Source organism: Ambystoma mexicanum, chromosome 10, assembly GCF_040938575.1.
Source record: "Ambystoma mexicanum isolate Mex_15411 chromosome 10, UKY_AmexF1_1, whole genome shotgun sequence".
In the NCBI taxonomy this organism is placed as follows: domain Eukaryota; kingdom Metazoa; phylum Chordata; class Amphibia; order Caudata; family Ambystomatidae; genus Ambystoma; species Ambystoma mexicanum.
The window spans coordinates 58,150,479-58,171,197 of NC_090932.1; the positions used below are offsets into that span (position 1 = coordinate 58,150,479).

At 49.4% G+C, this 20,719-nt stretch overlaps 1 protein-coding gene across 3 annotated transcripts in view; it reads left to right on the forward strand.

Moving 5' to 3' along the window:
- TFRC (transferrin receptor) overlaps positions 1–20,719 on the forward strand; it is an 858,836-nt gene that overhangs the window by 61,714 nt on the left and 776,403 nt on the right. For all 3 annotated transcript variants that reach the window (XM_069617499.1, XM_069617501.1, XM_069617500.1), the window contains exon 2: positions 13,843–13,917. In XM_069617499.1, coding sequence (XP_069473600.1) covers positions 13,885–13,917 — 33 coding nt within the window. In that variant the 5' untranslated portion in view covers positions 13,843–13,884. The remainder of the gene's footprint in view (positions 1–13,842; positions 13,918–20,719) is intronic.

A 20,719-nucleotide genomic window follows, 5' to 3' on the forward strand; every position in this document is an offset into this window, starting at 1 on the left:
ACAAGTGCCTCAGGAAGGACAAGTTCAAGATGGTCACACTTTCAGATCCTCCAGGCCCTCCAGTTACAGGATTGGTTGGTGTCATTGGACCTTCAGGATGCTTTTCATGTGCCAATCCATCTCAAACACAGAAAATACCTGAGGTTCGCCCATGGCGGCTCACACTTTCAGTTTTGAGTCCTACCATTCAGGTTGACCTCAGCCCGAGGGTCTTCACTAACTGGTGGTGGTGGCAGCGCATCTCGGGAGAAGGGGGGGGGTGGGGGATTCATTACCACCCCTACCTGGACGATTGGCTGATCAGGGCATGTTCTCCTGAACAAGCTCTGGATCATCTCAAAATTACCTGCCACTTCCTGCACAGACTGGGCTTCTCCCTCAATTTCAAGAAGTCACAGATGACACCTTCCCAACAGCTCCAATATATCGGAGCTGTACTAGATGCATCCTTGGGGGGGGGGGGGGGAGGGAGGGAAAGAGCTCGCCACCCAAGGCGAGGGCTCAAGACATTCTTCAGATGGTTACCAAATTTCAAACTGCCCAGAATCTTCCAGCCTTCGATTTCTTGAGGTTGCTCGGCCTCATGGCATCCTTCATGTTTCTGGGGCCAGTAGCCCGCCTGAGAATGAGATCCCTTCAATGGGCGTTAAGAACTCAATGGTCCCAGTTATCAGGAAAGATGACGGACCTACTTCAGGTTCCAAGCAGGGTCGCACAGGATCTTCTGTGGTGAGCCTGCGAGGACATGCTGAAGGGAGAACATTTTTGGCCACCATGGCTGGAGATTACAGTAGTGACGGACTCCTCAGTCAGGGGATGGGAAGCACATGCTAACGGTCAGCGGTTGTTGGTCTCCATGGGAGTCCAAACTACACATCAACCTTTTGGGGCTGAGGGCAAGCAGACTAGCGCTAAAGGCCTTCCTGCCCTCTGTATGGGGAAAGAATGTCCTGATAATGACGGACAACACAGTAGCCATGCATTACCTCAACTAGAGATGTGTAGGGGACACTACTTCTGTGCGGCGAGGCAATGCAGCTTTGATACTGGGCACTTCAGGAAGGAATCTCCTTATCGGCAGTTCACCTGGCCGGGGAGGAGAACAGGACGGCGGAAGCTCTGAGAAGTCCGCGAGTGGGAACTAGCTCAGGAAGTCCTTTAAGAGATCTTTCAGCAAGAAGGCCAGCAACAAAATCTGTATACCGTTGCTGTTGGAACAAATTCTGCGACTGGTGCAGGGAAAAGAATATTTATCCTTTTCTATGTTCAACTCCGGAGGGGTTATCTTTTCTCCTATCATTAGCACACAAAGGTCTTAATGTTGGGACCATTAAAGGTTACCTGGCAGCGCTTTCCATATTCAAACGCTCTTCGGAAGAAAGCTCCTACTTTAATATTCCCTTGGTGATTAAATATTTAAAAGGGCTCACAAACGTGTTCCGCCTCCTTTTTCAGGTTCCAGTTTGGGACCTTAACCTGGTTCTAAGGTTTTTAATGTGTGCCCCATTTGAACCCTTGCACACATGCCCAACCATATTGCTAATTGCATTATCTGCACGTAGAGTGAGCTACAGGCACTTTCTTCCAGGCCACCCTAGATCATATTCCACAAGGACAGGTTTGTGTTGAGGGTAAAGCCCTCCTTTCTAAAGGTTATATCTGATGTTCATCTAAATCAAAAGTCTGCCGGCGTTCTAATCCCCGTACACCCCCACCCTACCGCTTCCCAGTACAGAGGAAGAAAGTCTCCATAGGTTGGACCCTACAAGAGCATTAAGCTTTTATATTTCTAGGTTCTCCAAACTTGGAGTGGATGACCAACTCTTTATTGGTTACACCAGAAGAAAATTGGGACAGGCTGTTTTAAAACACTCTATCAAGGTGGGTTATTCTTGGCATCTCGGAATGTTACAAATTGGCAGGCAAGGACCTGCCAGAAGGTTTGAGAGCTCATTCAACCAGAGGTATTGCCTCTTCTTTCAAAGGGGTGTACCTATTAAATATATATGATGCTGCAACATGGTCATCGTTGCATACATTCACAAACCATTACTGTCTCGATGCTGCCCACTCTCAGGATGTTGCCTTTGGTAAGGCGGTACTGTATTCGGCCTTATAAAATACTGACAATTTCAAATTCTCCTCCCTCCTCCAATTCTGCATACTGCTTTGGGAGTCTATCAAAGAGGACACAATCCATTTGAAGAACAAGTTACTTACCAACTGGTAACGTTCTCTTGATTGGATGTTCCTCCAACGTATTACTAATCGCCCTCCCAGCCTACCCTTCTGTAGAATTTCCTATGTTATTGCAGCTTCAGCTCTCGCAGGGCTAAGTACTGCTTGCTTACACTGAAAGCCAACACGTGTATGATTTTGGGGGCGGGGGGAAGAAACAGAACTGAGGCCACCGGGCGCTGCGCATGCTACGTCTACACCCGATGACGTCACCTTCGACAGAGGCCTTCGAGGGCCATCGACTTGACACAACGCAGGGTGCCCTCTGCCGATTCTTATTTATTTTTTTCTGAAGCTGGACGTGATTATCATCCTCTTTGAGGAATACGTTGGAGGAACACGTTACCAGTTAGTAACTTCCTCTGTCCATTGGGCACATGTAGAGGGCATTTGCTGTAATGGTTTACGTTGGTTTTAATCTCATGTGGAAGTTGGATTTGTGTCATGCTATGGAGTGCCTACATTCCCAGAGGTGGCGTCTGTATATTGGTTAATAGCCAGGAGCCTTCCAATCTTTGTTCTAATGCTGTGTTATTATTGTTTGGTTCAAATCTGCCTTATGCAAGAGTCGAAGCCTTTTGGATGTGCGTTTAGCAACCTGAGTGATACCCGACCACATTTCCATTATAATAAACAAAAAATGGTTTGTAAGGGTGTTGACCAGTAGTGCCCCGTTTGGTCTTTATCGTGTGGTGTGTCGCCACATGACATCCGACACCAGGTTCTGGCACTTCCATGTTAACCCCCCCGCCCCCCACCACCTCCCCCGCCCGTCGGGCCGGAGCTACCTCTGGGGAACCAAGAGCTAGTACATAGTGCTAAGCAAATCGAACTAAGCTATAAACTCTAACTTTGTGTCTGGTCTATATTTATTCAGTATGCTTTAAATGTCCCATAGTTGTGTCCTTTATACACATTCCCAAACCTACAGTTAATATTACATTGGTATGTTTGTGTTGCCCAAATTGCCTGGGGAGTCAAAAGTATCTCCTGGCAGCAGTTGGTTTTAAAGTTAACCGGCTCCTCTTGGCAATAACCTGGAGCTAAATAGCTCCAAGCACTTTCGAACCCTAACAATCTTGTACAAACCAAACTTGTGGATTTATCGCATGCACCCTTGCCATCTTGAAAACTGCAGAGCATACAACTGACCATAAATCTTTCACACTGCTAAAATGATACAACCCATTCCCTGCTGGATTTATTTATTTTGTGTGGGCTGCTCCTCTTATCCTTGCAGAACTCTTTTGGATCACGGATGCCCTAATGGCATGACTTCAACTTTTGGTTGTAGATCATTACAAGTAGTTTTATTAAAAGCTGTGACCGTATTAATCCTTATTGTAGAGAAGACTTTGTCACTCAAACCCCAACTATCTGTTTCCTGCATTAAAGATGGCATCACAAACTTCTTTCGTTGGCTCTGACATCAGCTACTTAGCTTATTTGCCTCCACTCTAAGATCTCCCATTCTCACTGAAACTTGCACCTGCTTAGTTTAGATCCTGCAGAAAGTAGGTCCTCCTCACAAACCATTACCTGCTGAGAACCGATCCCTCTACATGGCCTCATGCACAAACCTTCACTCCTTTCCCACACACAAACTGGCTTACAGATGCACTCAAAATACCTTAAAGAATTTCTTAAAACTAGACTATTTGGCAAAAAGACGCGACCACTCCTACACCCTGCAAAAAAACACTGGCTGATGCCCACCATAAAACTGTATTTGCTACCAAAATGAATTGGTACTACTCTTAACGCCTTTTAACACTACAGTAACCTTCCCTGTTTTCCCTTTTCTATTCTGCAACCCTCGGATCTCCTGTTGGGCTCGCTTCTAAAGATTCTTCCCACCTCATCCTTTTTCCTCCCTTCCCACCCACACAACTAAGACTTGTATGCTTCATACTAGCTCTGTGAAGAGCAGTTTAATGGCTTACTGCTGAGTCTGTGCATTTAACCTACCATCTGCTCTAAGGACTACCCATCAGCTCGAGACATGGATGCCCCATCACTCTTTTGTTGTGGTGATGCATCCTGACATTCTTGTCTCAAAATTCAAAAGTTCTTTCTATTAATTAGACGCTCAGATACTCCCTATTCAAATCCTCCTGGCCTCCCTTAGCTGTCGTAGTTCTTGAAAGTGGTCTGTGCCCAGTCCAAGACAAATGCAATAGAACTCTCCAATCATCTGTCTGGGTTTCACCACTGCATGGTACCTTTTTGTTGTAGGCATTTATTTTTGAAATGAAAGATCTGTTTATTGACATTTTTCAATAGGTAACACCAACCCAAAACAAACACCTCCCCTCGACCTATGCCCACCCAATAGCTGCCCCCCCAAGCTCAGCTACACCCCTAGAGCCTTGGCCTCAGTGGAAACATCAGACAATGTCCAAAATTCATGTTTTGCGGGCACATCTGTAGCGCTCCCAGTGGTATGCTAGCACCATCCCCCAATATTCCTGGAATTGTAGTCCCCCCCCCCCCCCTCCCCCCTCACCCCGTATGTATGTGGCCCACTCCATTGCTAGAATGTACCAGATCTTAAATAGCCACCTGTGGAGGGTCAGGACTTCCTTCTTTTTCCATTTCCTAGCCACTACCAGCAACTCCGCCAGCGCCAATGCCATACTTGCCTTGAAGTGAGCCCTCCCTTGCAGTGCCGTTTCCCTTTCCCAAGTCCCAGAGTGCACATCCCCATCCCCAGCAGCAGGTCTTGATTCAGTGTTTCTTTGACTCTTGCATGAACTCCCTAAAGGAATATAGATGGGCACAGCCACCATGTGAGCCCAGCCTCCAACAGTCGGATACCCCTGGAAGCTGTTTTTTCGTGTTGTAATGCCATTGGGTGAGCACCTTATACCACATCTCTCTTAGCTGGATTGACCGGGTGAGCTTGGTAATATTGCGCCACAGGAATTCCTACTCCTCGTGATATTTGCCTTCCCCAAAATTCTCTCCCATTTCCCCAGGCAGGGCCACGTCCCCTTTGCAGCCCCCTCTCCAATAGCATCCCTCTCCTTCAAATGTCTTAACGCTGCTCCCACTTATCTCTCTGCCAGCCTGACCAGAAAAACCCCAGTACACCGCTCGAGCGTCCAACCACCTCTGCCCAGAAATTCCTAGATTTAGACTCCAAGACAGGCGGAACTAGCTTCCCGGTCAAAGCCGCCCTTGCCTGGAATGCTCTGCCCTCCCACATCAGATATTCTAGCTTCAGGTGTAATCTGCAGACTTGGCTGAGAACTAACGACAACTGAACGCCACTGACTTCTAACCCTTGTGTGTGTGTGTGTGTGTGTGTGTGTGTGTGTGTGTGTGTGTGTGTGTGTAAAATATATATATTTTTAAACCAAACTGTAAATTCTCTAACTGTAAATATGCAATTTGTTCTATGATTTAGTTACAGAATGGTACATACGTTTCAAGTATCCTTGTAACTGTTGCGCCCAGCTACCTAAGGTTTTGGCGCGCATTACCGAATGAACAAACAATGATGGCATATGAGTCCCCTGAGTGGGATGTCCTATACTTTTCGAATGCAGTGAACTGTCTGCTCACCACTATTTTATTAGCTGGGTGCATCACCCAGTGACGGAGCTTGTAGTACCGAAGCCTGTCTCACTATGACGGATTCAACGACTGCTTGCATTCTTGTCCCTGCATAACATCTGTCGCGTACACCCCGCCTGCTCTCCACTTCCCAAATGCACCGACTTCCGTCCATGGTGAGAACTGTGGATTCCCAAACAGTCGCGTGAACGACCCCGGCAAGGTCTATATCCCCCTCTTTATTAGATCATCCCATACCTCCCCCACCAATGCTGTGATCTGGGACACCCGCATACTAGCTGGTTGATCTGCCTTGGCCAGCCACAATCCTTCTGCCAGGCCACAGCCCCCCCTGTCCGTACGCGCCCGAAGCTTGCTGTCCTCTACCCCCCCCCCCCCCTGTTGGCCGCTGCTTTAACACCCATAGCTGGTTGCCCCGATAATATAGTCTGAAGTCTGGAACTGCTAGTCTTCTCAACCCTCCGCACCGCCCTACCCTACCCTACTCACTCACTTCTCGGGGTAAGCACCTGCAGTGACACCCTCGTTTTTTTGTTACTCCAGATAAAGGCAGACGGGAGCCGATGGTGAACGTAAAAAAAGAGGAACTGGCAGGGCCTGGAAATGGTAGAGGAAACTCAGCAGGGTCACCATCCGCCCCATCCAGAATACAGGAGGGTTCCAACGCATTGGGTCTCTTTTCGGAGCACCCAGCAAATGGAGGTAGTTCGCCTAATCTAGAGCTGCCCATGGATTTTGTTATATAGACTCAGAACTATTCTCTGTCACCCATTGAAACGGGGTGCCCCTGTGCCACCCTCCCCCCCCCCCCCCCCACCCCAAGGGCCTCCCTTGACAGCATGCGACTTAGCACCTCTGACTTGTGCAGGTTTTTTTAATTTCTTTTTTAACCCAGGTACCACGCCCACAGCCTCGAGGGACGCAGCCGGCTCTGAGAGCACCAGCAGCATGTCAACGTCGTATGCCATGGTCTTGTGAACCATTCACTTCCTCTGGCCTTGAAGCATGTCTACCAACACACCCAAGGGGGCATGGTCAGACAGTGCTATCGCACGTAGGGTGAAATCCTGAATTTGTTCCGCTAGCTGAGCAAACACCCAGATAGTCTATGCAGGATGTTATGTTAAACAATTTATAACACACTCCCGGTACCCGCAGGCTTAAGGGCGCAAAACCTGTAGTCCAGGGCAAAAATGTTCTATACACAGTCAAGAGAACTAAACTCGAACTTAGGGGAGGCTTAACAAAATAATAGGTTCTTTAGTTTTCTTAAACACTTTATTAGACTCTAATTCTGAACTCTGGGGCAGGAGATTCCTGGACAATGGTGCTGCTATTAAGAAGGTTCCATTGGGCACTTTTACAGCATAAAGTTTTAAGGAGGTTTGAGTTTCAGATCTTGAGTATCTTTAAGTCTGCCTTTTTTCTATACCTTCCATTAGATACAAGGGCATATGCCCCACCAACATTTCTGCGTAATTAATAACATCCTGACGTGCACTCTCGCCTGTATCGGAATCCAATGCAGGCTGTCTTGCAACCGAGACGTGGTCCCCCCGCTTCAGTCTTTTCACGACTCTTGACAGCCTCGTTCTGAACCACTTGGAGGCGATGATCGGTTTTAGATGAACCAGCTAAAAGACTGCAGCAATAATGTAGTTTTGAGCCAATTATTTTTTTCTGAGATCAGAGGACGAAGTTAGCGTAACAGTTTGATGTAATATGATGATGATACCAGGCTGCTAATTTGTGCCTTCATTTAAAGGTTTTAATTCAGAGCAACCCCCAGGGTCTTTACTTTGTTTGGACCTTAATATAACAGTCCTCTATAACAAAACTGCTATCCGCCTGATCAAGTTTAGCTAGTTTGGAGTCTGCACCAATGATCATAAGCTATGTCTTCGCACTATTCAGAGCCAGTCCATTCAGGACCATCTATCTACCTTTGTATTATCTGATATTTTATTGGTGTTCAATTCATCCACCTGATGGGACCCCGTCGGAGGGATGACGCATTGCGAATCATCTGCATAACTGGCAAATGAGATTCCCCCCCCCCCCCCCCCCCCCCCTCTTGTTCCAGCATCTGGAAGAAGGGACCATGAAGATTTAATAAAAGCATGGTGACATGCAAGCTCCCTGCGGGACACCATAGAGCAAAGGTGGTGGTTCTGCTTCGGCTATCTCACTCACAACTCTAACCTGTCTGCCACTCGGGGAAAGATATCACCCACCGAGTTGCACTGAAAAGTGCACTATGTTATTTAACCTTGTGGACAGAATAATCCACCAGGTCAAAGGCTGCCGAAAGGTCTAAAATCATGAGTAGCGAGGTTTGGCCGCCATCCATGGCTTGTAACGGCTGAGATTTGAGGGCTAAGAGCCGTCTCATCCCATGATTGGGGGGGGGGGACCCAAACCTGATTGAAATGTATGCAGAATCTGCGAGGAAGAAAGATGCTGCGAGATCTGATTATAAGCTACCCAGTGTAAGATCGTAAATAGAAATGGTGTATTTGAAAGAGGTTGGTAATTAGTGGGATTCATAGGGCAAAGATTGACATTTTATTTCTATCGCGCTCATACACAAGTGTTAAGAGTGATCCATGCATCTTTTTAATATCAAGTGGGATGCAATTGTTTTTGTTTTTTTTGTGTGACGAATTTAGTCAAGGCTTTGGTAAGCAGGGGAGAGCATCCTTAATGATTATAGCGGAACAGGGATCTTCTTTACGGCTGGTGGTTTTTAATTGGGAAATGATTGTAGCTGGATCTAATTCTGACACTGAGGGAAAATTGAATGTATAGACTTCTTCCTTTCTAGGTATTGTAAGGACCTTATTGTCGTGGTGATCCTTACTAAGAGACTTGTTTCTCTTTAATGGTGGTTTTGATTTTCTTTTTTCAATTTATTAAATCTAACCGACTGGATGTCGGTAGACCATTTCCCATTCTTAAGAATAGGATCTTGAGTGGGACCCTTATGAGTTTCCAACTCTTGATTTTAAATGGCTCATTGCTATCGGATGTCGCTTTAAGAATTCTACTATTCACAGATTGTTTTTTCTTTTAGTAATTTTAGTTTTTTTTTTTTTTTTTTTGCTTCAGTGATTGTTGTTTTATATCCTAGAGCTACTTTATCTTGTTAGAATTGTCCAGGCTTAGTTGATCACACATGTGTTATATGGACCCGAGTAATATATCCTGCTTCTGAGCCCCTTCATGTGCTCCAGACGTCTACTAGCCAAACCACTCTTAAGTTTCTGAGGTGTGCCCCGGGCTGTATGTCCCACCCAACTGAGATTTCCTATAACCCCCCCCTCCCTCAAAAACCCCACCCCGGCACCCACACCACGCACAAATCTGAGTATAACATGCTCCTCCGCAAACACTTCAAGCTCAGCGAGTGTCCTTCTCTCAAACCCATAGTCTGTCGCAAGTGTGTATGTCCGTGTTGATGTGAAATTTTACAAAAAGAAATTGCCCATGCTTATCCCCCTTTTGAGTGAAACCTCAGGTTAGGCATGTTCTTGAATGCTATCGGGACCCCTGCTGATTTATTGGTTGCATTAGCTTGAAAGATGTGAATACATCGGTTGTCAGTACTTCGACTTGTCGCTCTTCCGAATGCAAGTCTCGTGGAGCATGAGGTTTGTCACGCCTCGAAGTGGACCACCTTTCTCCGTTTTTACTGGGGAATTGACAATGAAGATGTTTATTAAAAAAGTGTTTTTTTTTTTTTCTGAGCCTCTTCGTTGTCAATCTTCCTGCGACGTGCTCCAGCCTTCTGGAACACAAGGCCGTTTGTTTTCCCTCACCGCCATTGTCCATTCCCATTGCCACCCCCTCTGGGTGCCATGACCCGTGTCCTCTGGGGCAGGTGCCCCGTCACAGCTCTCGGGCGAAACCACGTGAAGGCCTTCCTCACAGGACGTCGCCCTGCAATTCGTCTTTCCATGTAAACGGCAAGCCAAACAAAGGTCCACTTGTAGCAAATCTTATCTTGGTTGAGTAGCTTGACTACTAGCCCCATCAGCATCCTCTGAAGCAAAGTGGAATGTTCCAGACCTTGCCAAAGTTAGACTTCTGTCCCATTGATTTTCTGAGAGTTGGCCGTGCAGGCTGCTTTCAGAAATTCTTCCTTTTTGCCAAAGGACACAAATGGGCTAGTACATCCCTTGTGCGCTCTCTCGCTTCTTTGTGGAGGGCTCTGTGGATTCGATCTATGCGGAAACCATCTGGTGGTGGAACTTCCAGGAGTAACTCAGTGAGGATTGGACTGTCGATCTTAAGGTCTTTATCCGTGTCTACCTCTGGGACATTCCTAAGGCATATGTTTGATCAGCGTGACCTGCTCTCGAGGTCCTCGCACTGAAGTTCCATGTCGTGCGACATCCGAGCTTGTTCCAGTGCTTCATCGGTTTTCCTGCCAGCTCTTCAAGACCCGTTCGTTCAGGTTTACGTATTTCTCCCAGTTTCAAGAGCTCTCCCTTGATCTCCTGCACAGCTCCTTTGAAATCAGCCCGCAAGAAGGCATTGTTCTCGAAAGGACTCCGTGTCTGGAGGTCTGCTAAGCACTGCACTAGGCCCTCCTTGTTGACTGCCATGGGGCTCGACTGTGGCGAGGTCCCGCGACCTCGTCTGGGGGTGGGGGTAGATGCAGGTTTTAGGGGCCTTCTGCTTGTCCAATTGCCAACACTTGTTTAGTGAGGCCTCTGTCCCCAGGGAGGCCCGTTTGGTGAGCTGTTGGTCTCCTTGTTCCTTCCTCTGCCCTTGTTTTTCTACATCTGACCCACTGGAGGCCACACTCCTGCTTGTCGTAACCCAGGTGTCGCTCTCCTTGATGCAGAGACTCCCTCTGACTGCCCCCTCTTCCACTGGCTAATCTTCCATGGCTGGCCCGGGTCCCGTTGCTACCGTGCAAGTGGCCCATGTGTTCCCAAGGTACTGTCTTCCCACTGGGCCAGACATGAACTGTGTTGCACTTCTTTTTCTGCGCCCCCTGCCCTTATCCACCCGTGGGGCTAGTTTCCTCTCTGTTGCTTTGAGCCACGTTCCACTCAGTCAGGGAGCCGAGCTGCCTATGTATTACCAGGCTCCTTCCCTGCTGCTTAGGTGATAGAGCACAATAGGCTAAGAGATGCAGTAGCCGGGGCCCTGCCTCTGCTCCTCACCTTTCAGAGGCAGTCCCTCCGAGTTGGCGCCTTCCCTGCTCCTTACGGGGCTCGCCACAGTGCTTTTGGACAGGGGAGCTAGCAAAGAGAAAAATAATCTGTGTTGGCTTGTACGTATTTTTTTAGAACAAAAAAGAGATAAAGGGGTATGTGTCACCAGCATACCCTTCACATAAAGGGGTTCTCCCTTCTAAAGTTTTTGACAATAGAACTGCTGCCGAAAGTTACTTCACGCTGGTCATAAACCCATTACGTATTGCCTGCTTTACTGCTTTAGATCTGTGGTGGCTTGTGTATAATTGTTTCCTTCAGGTTCCTTCAGGTTTGCAGTTATATTCTGCCAATGTACAGCGCACTTTGTCCACTGCCCCAGCGGGCGGTGCTGCTCCGGTGGGAGAGACTGGCACATCCCCATCCCCCCCACCCCAACCCCCAGTTCTGTTGGTCCCAGACGGGTCCCGCTGCCACCAATACCTAGGAGATGCCTGCCCCCCCCCCCAAACATCGAGCACCTCTTGGCCCTGGCAGGCCTCGCTCGCCTGTGCTTTAGTCCATGCCCATTAACAAGCCTTCCAGGCTTTTACTGGCACCCCTGCTGGTCTCTGCTGCACACCACTGTACTCCACTTCAAGTTAGAACTGTGGCGGGCCACAGCACATCCTGATCCATCTCTGGTGACTTGTCACCTTGAGCGCCGCCGCACCCTGGCTCCTCCAAGCAGGGCAACCGCTGCCTTCCTTTCACTCTGCTTCTGTGGGTGGGGACGTTCTCACACACCATGTGTCTGCTTGCAGGAGGGCTGGGGGGGAAGCAGTTATGTCACTATTTTTCCACTGCTGGGGAAGAACTGTGGCTAGCAAGCTTTCCCCCGATATGCTGCCATCTAGGCCAGAGACTTTCAATTGACAGGTTTGTGCAGCCTATACATACTGATCCTTCTTGACCTCTGCCGCCTTAAACACAGACTACTGTCATACTACAGAGTCCTAAGGCAATTGATGGGGTCTCGAGCAAAGCTATTAATTGGTTAATCGCTTTTCATGGACACGAAGTGGATAGTTTCATTCGGCAATTCATTCAGCAATTTGATCTCCTAATGAGCCAAGTAACTGGCAGTGCGCCTAAAGCATTTCCCTTTACTTTATTCCGATGCAGCTTTAGCTGCCTCTCAGATGGGGGAGCAGTTAGGGAAAACCTTTCGCTGCCATCTGCAACAAACTTCTAGTTATCGACTCCTGGGTGAGCAAGATTTTGTGAAGCTCAATGGATCCAAAATTGGAATTCTGGCTATTGGACCAGCATGTTATCAAGCAAATTGATCATCTGCCCTCCTAACCTTGTTTGGCAGTTCCTGTGTGATGAGCCTTAACAGCCAAATTGGTTGCTTGGTCAAAATCCTACAGCTGAAATTACTGCACATTAATCTAAATCATCTGATAGTGATCGTAGTCGTTGTCAATGCAAGACTGGATTATGGCAAATTGCTCTGTGGGCCCACCACGTTCATGTTCTTCAAAGGGTACACATTAAGAAGGCCGTTTTGTCGTGAGTCCATCACATGTCCTTATCTCATCTATTCACTGGCTGCAAGGTCCTCTCACCTGAACATTCATGGACAGGGCCCCATTTATCTCCAGGGGAAAAGATTTTACCAGCTAGAGCTCTTCACCTATCTGACAGCATCTCACCTTGTCACTCTGCATGAGGGAAGAAGGCATTTTACAGGGAGTTCCAATGGCATGGACAAAACCGAAGTTATCCTGGCCATCAGCTCTTTGCATTTTAGGGCTGCAATCAAACGCTTCATCTTATCTGCCTACTTGCTGTTGGTTTCTTGATGTTTTTCTTTGTCACTCATGGTCCCTTGGTATCTTTGGCCTTTCCTATTTCATCTTATGCCCCCTGTGAGGTCCTTGGCTCTCTTTCTTGACCACACCTATCGGTCAGTTTGCAGTGAGTAGTGTGGAAATAAGCGTGAGGCCAGTAATGCACTGAAAAAGGACTACCTAGCACAATGGGTGCCCTTCAGTTTGTTAAGTTGTTTGTGCACATGCTGTAGTTATTGTGGCACTTCCTTCCTTGACCAGCACTTGCATATAATATTTTTAAACCTGTTTAGCAACAAGGCCCTCGATGGTAATCCAAAATGCTGCGACTCTATGTCCCTAAAGTCGCTCTGGGACTTAGATAGAACACCTGCTGTGGTTGTATGAAGCCCTGTCTCGTGCAATGTTGCAGTGTCTTCAGAGATATTTGATGGTTTCATAGCAACCACGTCACTTTGGGCAACCTTATTTTGGTAATCCGACCGGAAGTAAGGGGTGCTCACCCCATTAAAAGTAAGGGACAAGTTAAAACTACTTAAATCAGGCCCAACTAACGTACCTGTTTTATGAAACCACATAGATGGAACCATCATTGGTACCAGGACAAAATCATCAAAATTGATATGTACTGAATATAGGGATCAAAACCTTAACTTCTAATTGTTTTTGTCAAATTGGTTATTCAATCATCCTGTACTATTTGAAGTGCTTGCTTGGTGAAGGATGGTTGGAAATGCTATTGGGGGAACTTAAGGGGCGGCTACAGATTTTAGATTTCCCTATGCTTTCATGCATGGAAATGGATGCATTCAAGTAAAGCCTTTTAAAGTTAAACGGCATGGGGTGTAGCCCTTAAGCCTCTAATACAACTAAGTTTGGAACACAATTCATTTTCCAAGCTCTATTAGTACAGTACAAGTAAAACATTATAAAATGTTCATTTGTACTGTTTAGCACTTTCAATGCTATTTACTTTCCCTCTAGTTTGTCACATTTTTCATTATATTTATATATTTTTGTTTTAGGTTGCCATCAAGATTTGTGGGTGAAGGAAGCATTCCGAAACAATGGAACAGGCTCGATCTGCGATATCCAGCATGGTGAGTCCATTATGTTAGACCGTTTTATGATCTTGATTTGCTGTGCAGTAGTAATCTAACCTTCATTTAAAGGTTTGTTTGCAGTGGCTCAAAGCAGTATACGTTTCCTTTTACAGTTACTGTTTGGTTCGCTTTTTTTTTTAGTTGGGCGGGGGGATTTCTGTGTGGGGATGAATGCAAATTTCCTTTCTACTGTGAGCCGCTGCTGAAAAATTAGGATTGCTGTGTGCACTTTATTTTTCCTGCTCTTCTGCCTACTTGCAAACTGTCTTTTGTGACCAGAGATCCACTCTATTTTTTTGTTGTTGACCGTTTCAATTCCTCACAAGGCTTGAATATCTCGGTTGAAAATTCCTCTCACCTGTTCCCTTCCATAGAACCAACATGCTTGAGGAAGGGCCCTGCCATGATCAAAATTAGATAGGATGAGCAGGTGCTAAAAGCAGCTCTTGGGTTTCCAGCTTTAACTAGTGACTAGCCAATGGGGAATAAGAAGCTAGTACTCTGCAATATACCTTCCATATAAGATGCACACCTAATTTAGCTTTTTATTTATTACCCTTCTGTTTTAAATGTCATATAGATGTGTATATTTTGTCCCAACACAGTTTGTTTGGCATCAGTTAGCCTAAGGAGCCAAAGGTATATCCTGGTAGCAGTTTGTGTCGTGCGAACCAGGCTCTTCTAGGCGACATGCGGTAGCTAAATGTCTTCCCATCTTCCCTCACTTTCGAACCCTGCTCTGGAAGGACTAATCTGGTCCTCTTCAGACCTTGATGGCTATAACCTCTGTTAGCTTAACCAACTACTCTAGTCTTCTGTTTCGTTGCTTTCATGCCTTGAAGCCACCTCCGACTTCAATGAACTAGATGCCTCAAATCCTGAAATCAACATCTCAGCCTTGGACACTGCTTAAAGCCCCATAAGGCAACTCTCTCACACAACCATTTGCCATGCGCAGTGACCTCAGCCAGCCGGCTAGGTATGTTTCAGTGGGTTGCCCCGTCTGGAAACCAAATTTATCATGCTGACTGCTTGCTGTGAAATGGGAGCTACATACGGAAGAGTGCCTGGAGAAACATTCTTGTTGGTTGAGGATCTCTAAAGCACCCACCTTCACTACTCTTACGAAATCATGTAAGCGTCTCAACTTCTCCAGGTAGATGAATGAATACAACTGAAGTGCTCTTCAAGGTAGTCCCGAACTCTAAATCCCAGAATTTCAGATCTAGGCGTGGTGTCCTTATGCAGTATTGGCTTGCCTCTAAAATAGATATAATTCAAAACCCACCTGAGTGCAACCAGTGAACTGATTAAACCTTGCTCTCGCTCCCCCTCCACACACTATCCCTGTTCTTGCTTACTACTGAGAATCCACTTTGCCTATCACTGTAGGCCACAATACCAATCATTCTTGCTTTGACTTCTGCTCTTTCTCGAAATTATGTAATCATTTGTCCCAATTGCTCTGAGACGGCTTATATTAGTCTTCTTTCCAGACCACCTGAAACTAGCTTGAATTTAACAGGAGAAACTGACCATATGCCCAGAAAATCACCAAATCTGACAGGTTTCTAGCAAGCCATTGAACCTGCTGCAATTCACCATTCTTTACCACAAACCATGCCTTTTTGAGCTGGTGCAATCTGTTTTGATTACAAGCTAAAACAACCAACTGATTGGAGCAGTTGTGCACTATTGGTTTTCTGGCTATTGTTTCAATGGGCTAACGCTCCCTCACTTTTGTTTCTGAGAATCCAGACTGACTTGAGACAAAGCCTTTTTAGCTTGACTTACCTGCTAAACATATTTATTTTGGGGGTCGCTGGACTGTCGTTACTGCTAACTGTTCAGGAGGACTTGCTTCTCCAGCATGGGGTCTGGCATGGATTCACATGCTCATGAATATTCCCAGTCGTCAGGCCGGGAATCCTCGGTATAGGAATAAATCAGTATCCGTTTCGTTTCTGATCTGTCTTTCTTAATAGTAACCAATCACTGGTCTCTGGGTCATACTGCCCCCAGCCAATGACTGCCCTCTCCCTAAGCCCCGCCTCCGGCAGCAATCCTCTGATTTTTACCACACGTTCAAGTGTTGGGAGTCCTCGTGCTGTAGTTCTCAAACTTTTGCTGCGTTTTCGTGCTTTTTCAGGAGATTTTTCTCATTTTTCGGTTATATAGAGCCTCAAGCTCCACCGTTTCTACATCCGATCAACGGGGATCCGTTTCGGAGTTTTCTATGCCCCTCAAGGGTGAAGATTTCGTCGAGTTACGCTTTTGGAGGATTCCAGAAGTTCCAAGGCCTACCCCGGACATGGCCCAGGAGAAAGGAAGCTCGACGCCCTGGAAGCTGTTCAGGACCTGCCCTGGATGCCAGCCTCAGAATGTTTTCAAGGAGGACGAGCATTTGTTATGCCTCTACTGTCTCCATGAGGACAAGACGCACAAGGAGAAGGACTGTGCGTTTTGTGGGAACATGTCGGAGCGGACCATGAAGGATCGCCACCTCCGTCTCGCCAACTAGCTGGAAGGGAAGAGCCCGTCAGGCGAGAAGAAGAAAAAGAAGTCCGAGCGTTCTTCTAAGTCCTGTGAGGGTGCCCCCGCGACAAAAGGCTAAGCACCGCGAGTGCCGAACGGTCCGGCTCCTTGGCTGCCAGGCAGGGCGCATCCTCCCCGGCGCCATCAACCATGAGCCAACACTTTGGCTCGGATAAGAGGAAGTCTGAGAACCCGGCAAAGCTTCTGGAGAGGCCCCGGTCGATCTCGAAGATTCCGGCAGAGGGGGGAGCGAGGCTCGGACCCTCCCCCCAAGGTGAAGGCCCCAGGCGTCCAGAATGTGACGATGGCCTTAATTCACCCTGCTAAGACCTCGATTGAGGATGTCGCCGCAACCCTGGCTCAGCCTGTGGAAGCTACACCAGTGGAGGCACCCTCAGGACCCAGAGTCTCCCTGCCACCGCGGAGGGAGTCGTCTTTCAGGCCCATTGAGAAGACCCCCACGACCTCGTTGGAAAAGGTGGGGGAGGGGCTGGTGGCCATCATGGATACAGACACGACCTCTGAAGAAGAGCTCATCGAAGTCGTGGAAGAGGCCCAGCCCATCGGGAGGGATCTCGACGAGGGCGACGACGAGAGCGACCGTGTCGCTGACAAGGCTCCTCGAGAGCCCACGCGCCTGTCATTTCCGGCGCCGCAGGACACCTCGGCGGCCATTTTGTCAGCAATTCAGTCCTTATGCTCAGAGATAAGGACAAGGTTGCCCCTTCCCGAACGGAGGTACCTGAGCCAGACCCGACGGGGGAACCGGAGCCAGGACCTTCGGAGAGTCCACCGCATAAGAGAACGACGCATCCTACGCCACCTCTCCCACCTCTGCAGCCTGCTCTGCCTTCCCCCTGGTCTACTACCCACGGGGATGATACAGGCATGGACACGGCTATGACAGGTACAGATGACGACGGAGGCGACGACGGGATGTGTCCCCGTCGCCCCCCTGCTCGGGCGTCCCCGCCCGACGAGACTGGATCCTTTCATGCCATGATTTCCAGGGCATCCGAGCTTTTTCAGCTCTGCCCAGAAGAAAAGAAGAAAGAAGGGTTCCTTTACCAACGGCGCGAGGCTAAAAGGAAGACAGTCCTCACCGTACCGCTTCTTGATGACATCTGGGATGAGGGGCTCGCCCTCCTCAAGAACCCTGCCACAGCGCCGGCAAAGAGGGACCGGTACGAGAAGTACCGGGTCCCCGACGCTGCCCCCTTGTGCCTTCAGGCACAACCTACCCCGGATTCGGTCATCTCGGCGGCAGCAAAGAAGAAAGCTGGGGGGGGCGGCGCATCTGCCTCGACATCAACTTCCCCGCCGGACGACGGATCATCTCATCCGCAGCGACGACTATTAAGGTGGCCAGCGCCCTGGCTATCGTAGCCCGCTACGACAGAGTTGTGGTTCAAAATCGCCCCTCTGTTAGACTTGCTTCCGGACGCCAAAAGGGCTGAGTCCCTTGAAATCCTACAGGAGGGGGAGATTGCTTCAGACCACGCCATCACGGTGGCAACGGACATCACCAACACCAGTTTCCGTCAGTTGGGCAACAGCGTTTGCTTGAGACGACGAGGATGGCTCAAGGCCACGGATTTCCACCACGACGTACAAACCAAGGTTTTGGACATGCCCTTCGACGGGAACAACCTGTTTGGGAAGACGATTGATGAGTCCCTTCAGGCCATCAAGACGGACAGACTGCCCGGGCACTGGGAGTGCTCCAACAACGACGGCCGTCCTTTCGGAGCTCCGGAGGCAGACAAGGTGACTCCAAGGGATCTGACAGTGGCTCCTCCACTTACCGTCAAGCGGCAAGATCTTCGTCCCAGGAAGCCTACAGGGGACGCGGCAAGTCAGGTGGTGCCCGTCGTCGACAAGGTCAAGGAGGCAAGGCGGCCTCCAAACAAGTTTGAACCGACCGTGGGGTCAGGCCCCCGCCGATGCACCCCGGTGGGAGGCCGGCTGGCGAGATTTGTCAGCGTGTGGGAGTCTATCTCCACCGACCTTTGGGTGCTGGACGCCCTGGCCCAAAGGCATGCCCTCGAGTTTCAGAAGAAGTGCCCTCGCGTTCCACCCTTGGCCAGGAAGGAAAATCACGTCCCTCAACTACTGTTGGAAGTAAGGGCGATGCTCAAGAAGGGTGCCATCGAGCTCGTCCCAAAGAGGCTTTGGGGCTCCAGAGTTTACTCAAGGTACTTCTCGTAAAAAAGACCGGAGGATGGCGCCCCATCCTGGACCTACGACGACTGAACAAGTACATCAAGGCACAGAAGTTCCGTATGGTCACCCTCCAGCATGTGCTGGGACAGCTGGAGGAGGGCGATTTCCTGTCGTTGGACTTGGAGGATGCCTACTTCCACATCCCCATTCTAAAGACACCGAAAGTTCCTCCGGTTCGTGGTCCAAGGGCGGCACTACCAGTTCAAGGCCCTCCCTTTCGGATTGAAGTCGGCACCCAGGGTGTTCACCAAGTGACTCGCACCGGTGGCGGCGCGGCTGCGCCTACAGGAGATCCACGTCTACCCCTACCTGGACGACTGGCTCATCTGGGCAAGGACAAGGGAGCTCGCCATGGAGCACACTGCGAAGACCGTCCAGCTGCTCACGGACCTGGGATTCTCCAACTTTCCAAAATCCCACCTGGTTCCGTCGCAAGTCACCCTGTTTCTGGGAGCCAAGCTCGACACAGTGGCGCGGCTGGCCTCGCCGTCGGAAAGGACCAGGACCATTCTGGGCAAGGTGCAGCGTCTGCTGGCCACGGACATGGCCAGGGTAAAATCTATCAAGTCCCTCCTCGGGATGATGTCGTCCTGCATTTATCTGGTGCGCCTTTGCAGGCTTTGGATGAGACCCTTAGACAGGAGTTCCTCGACGCCCGCTGGATCCAGTCGACTGGCAGCTTCGAGGACAGGATCCCTCAACGAGACGTTCTGCCAGGTGATCTGGTGGTGGGGTACCCGCTCCCATCTGTCGGCGGGCACAGACTTTCAGACCCCAGCTCACCAGGTGACGGTGACGCCTCCTTGGAAGTTTGGGGAGCACACTCCAGAGATCTTCACCGAGAGGCCTTTGGCTCCCGGAGGAGAAGTCTCTCCACATCAACATCTTGGAGCTCCGCGTGGTGTTGTGGGCCCTCAGGTCTTTTCTTCTGTCCCTCAAGGGCAAGGTGGTGAGGATCTTCACCGACAACACCACTACGATGTTCTACATCCGGAAGCAGGGCGGAACCAGGTCCCCGGCCCTATCCAAGGAAGCCCAAGATCTGGGGCATTGGGCCGTCGCCCAAGGGATGTTTCTGGTGCCTCTTCATCTGGCAGGAATAAAACACGATCGCCGACTCACTCGGCAAGGAGCTGCGCTCGTGCCACGAGTGGGAACTACGCCAGGATCAAGTGGATCGACTCTTCCGACGATGGGGCGAACCCCAAATCGATCTCTTCGCGACGGCGATGAATTCCAAGTGCCGGAGGTTTGCCAGCAGGTTCCCCCAGCCGAGGAGCATGGGCGATGCTTTCTCGTTCCCCTGGGACGGCCTATTTCTTTGTGTTGCCTCCGCTGCCGTTGCTGCTCCGGCTCATCAACCAGCTCAAGAGGTCCCGGTGCAGGATGATCATCGTCGCACTGGCGTGGCCGAGACCGATCTGGTTCCCGGACCTTCTGGACTTGTCAACGTCCCCACCAGTCAAGCTGCCGACAGACGCAGACCTTCTCTCCAGAGAAGGAGGCGCCATTCTTCACCACAACCCGGAGTCTCTGAACTTGCAGGCCTGGCTCCTGCAGCACTAGAGTTTGGAGGGTACGACATCCTAGCCGACTGCAGAGAGGTTCTTGCAAAGGCAAGGGCGTCTTCGACTCTCGTGTTACGGACGTAAATGGAAGAGGTTCTCTGTCTGGTGCCGTGCACAGAAGATTAACCCTCTGCGGATTACGGCCCCTCAAGTACTGCCGTACCTACTGTCGCTGGACTGGCTCACGCCTCTATCAAAATACATCTGGCTGCAATCTCCCGATATACCAGGACGATCGGACGGGCGTCCTTGTGGTCTCATCGCCTGGTGAAAGAATTCATGAAGGGACTATTCCGATCATTCCCGCCGGAGAAGGCTCCTGCCCTGGCGTGGGAGCTTAATGTGGTGCTGACCAAGCTCATGGGGGGGGGGGGGGGGCATTCGAGCCTATGCATTCGGCGCCTTTGAAGTTTCTGTCATGGAAGTCAGCTTTCCTCGTGGCCATCACCTCCGCACGACAAGTGGGAGAGATC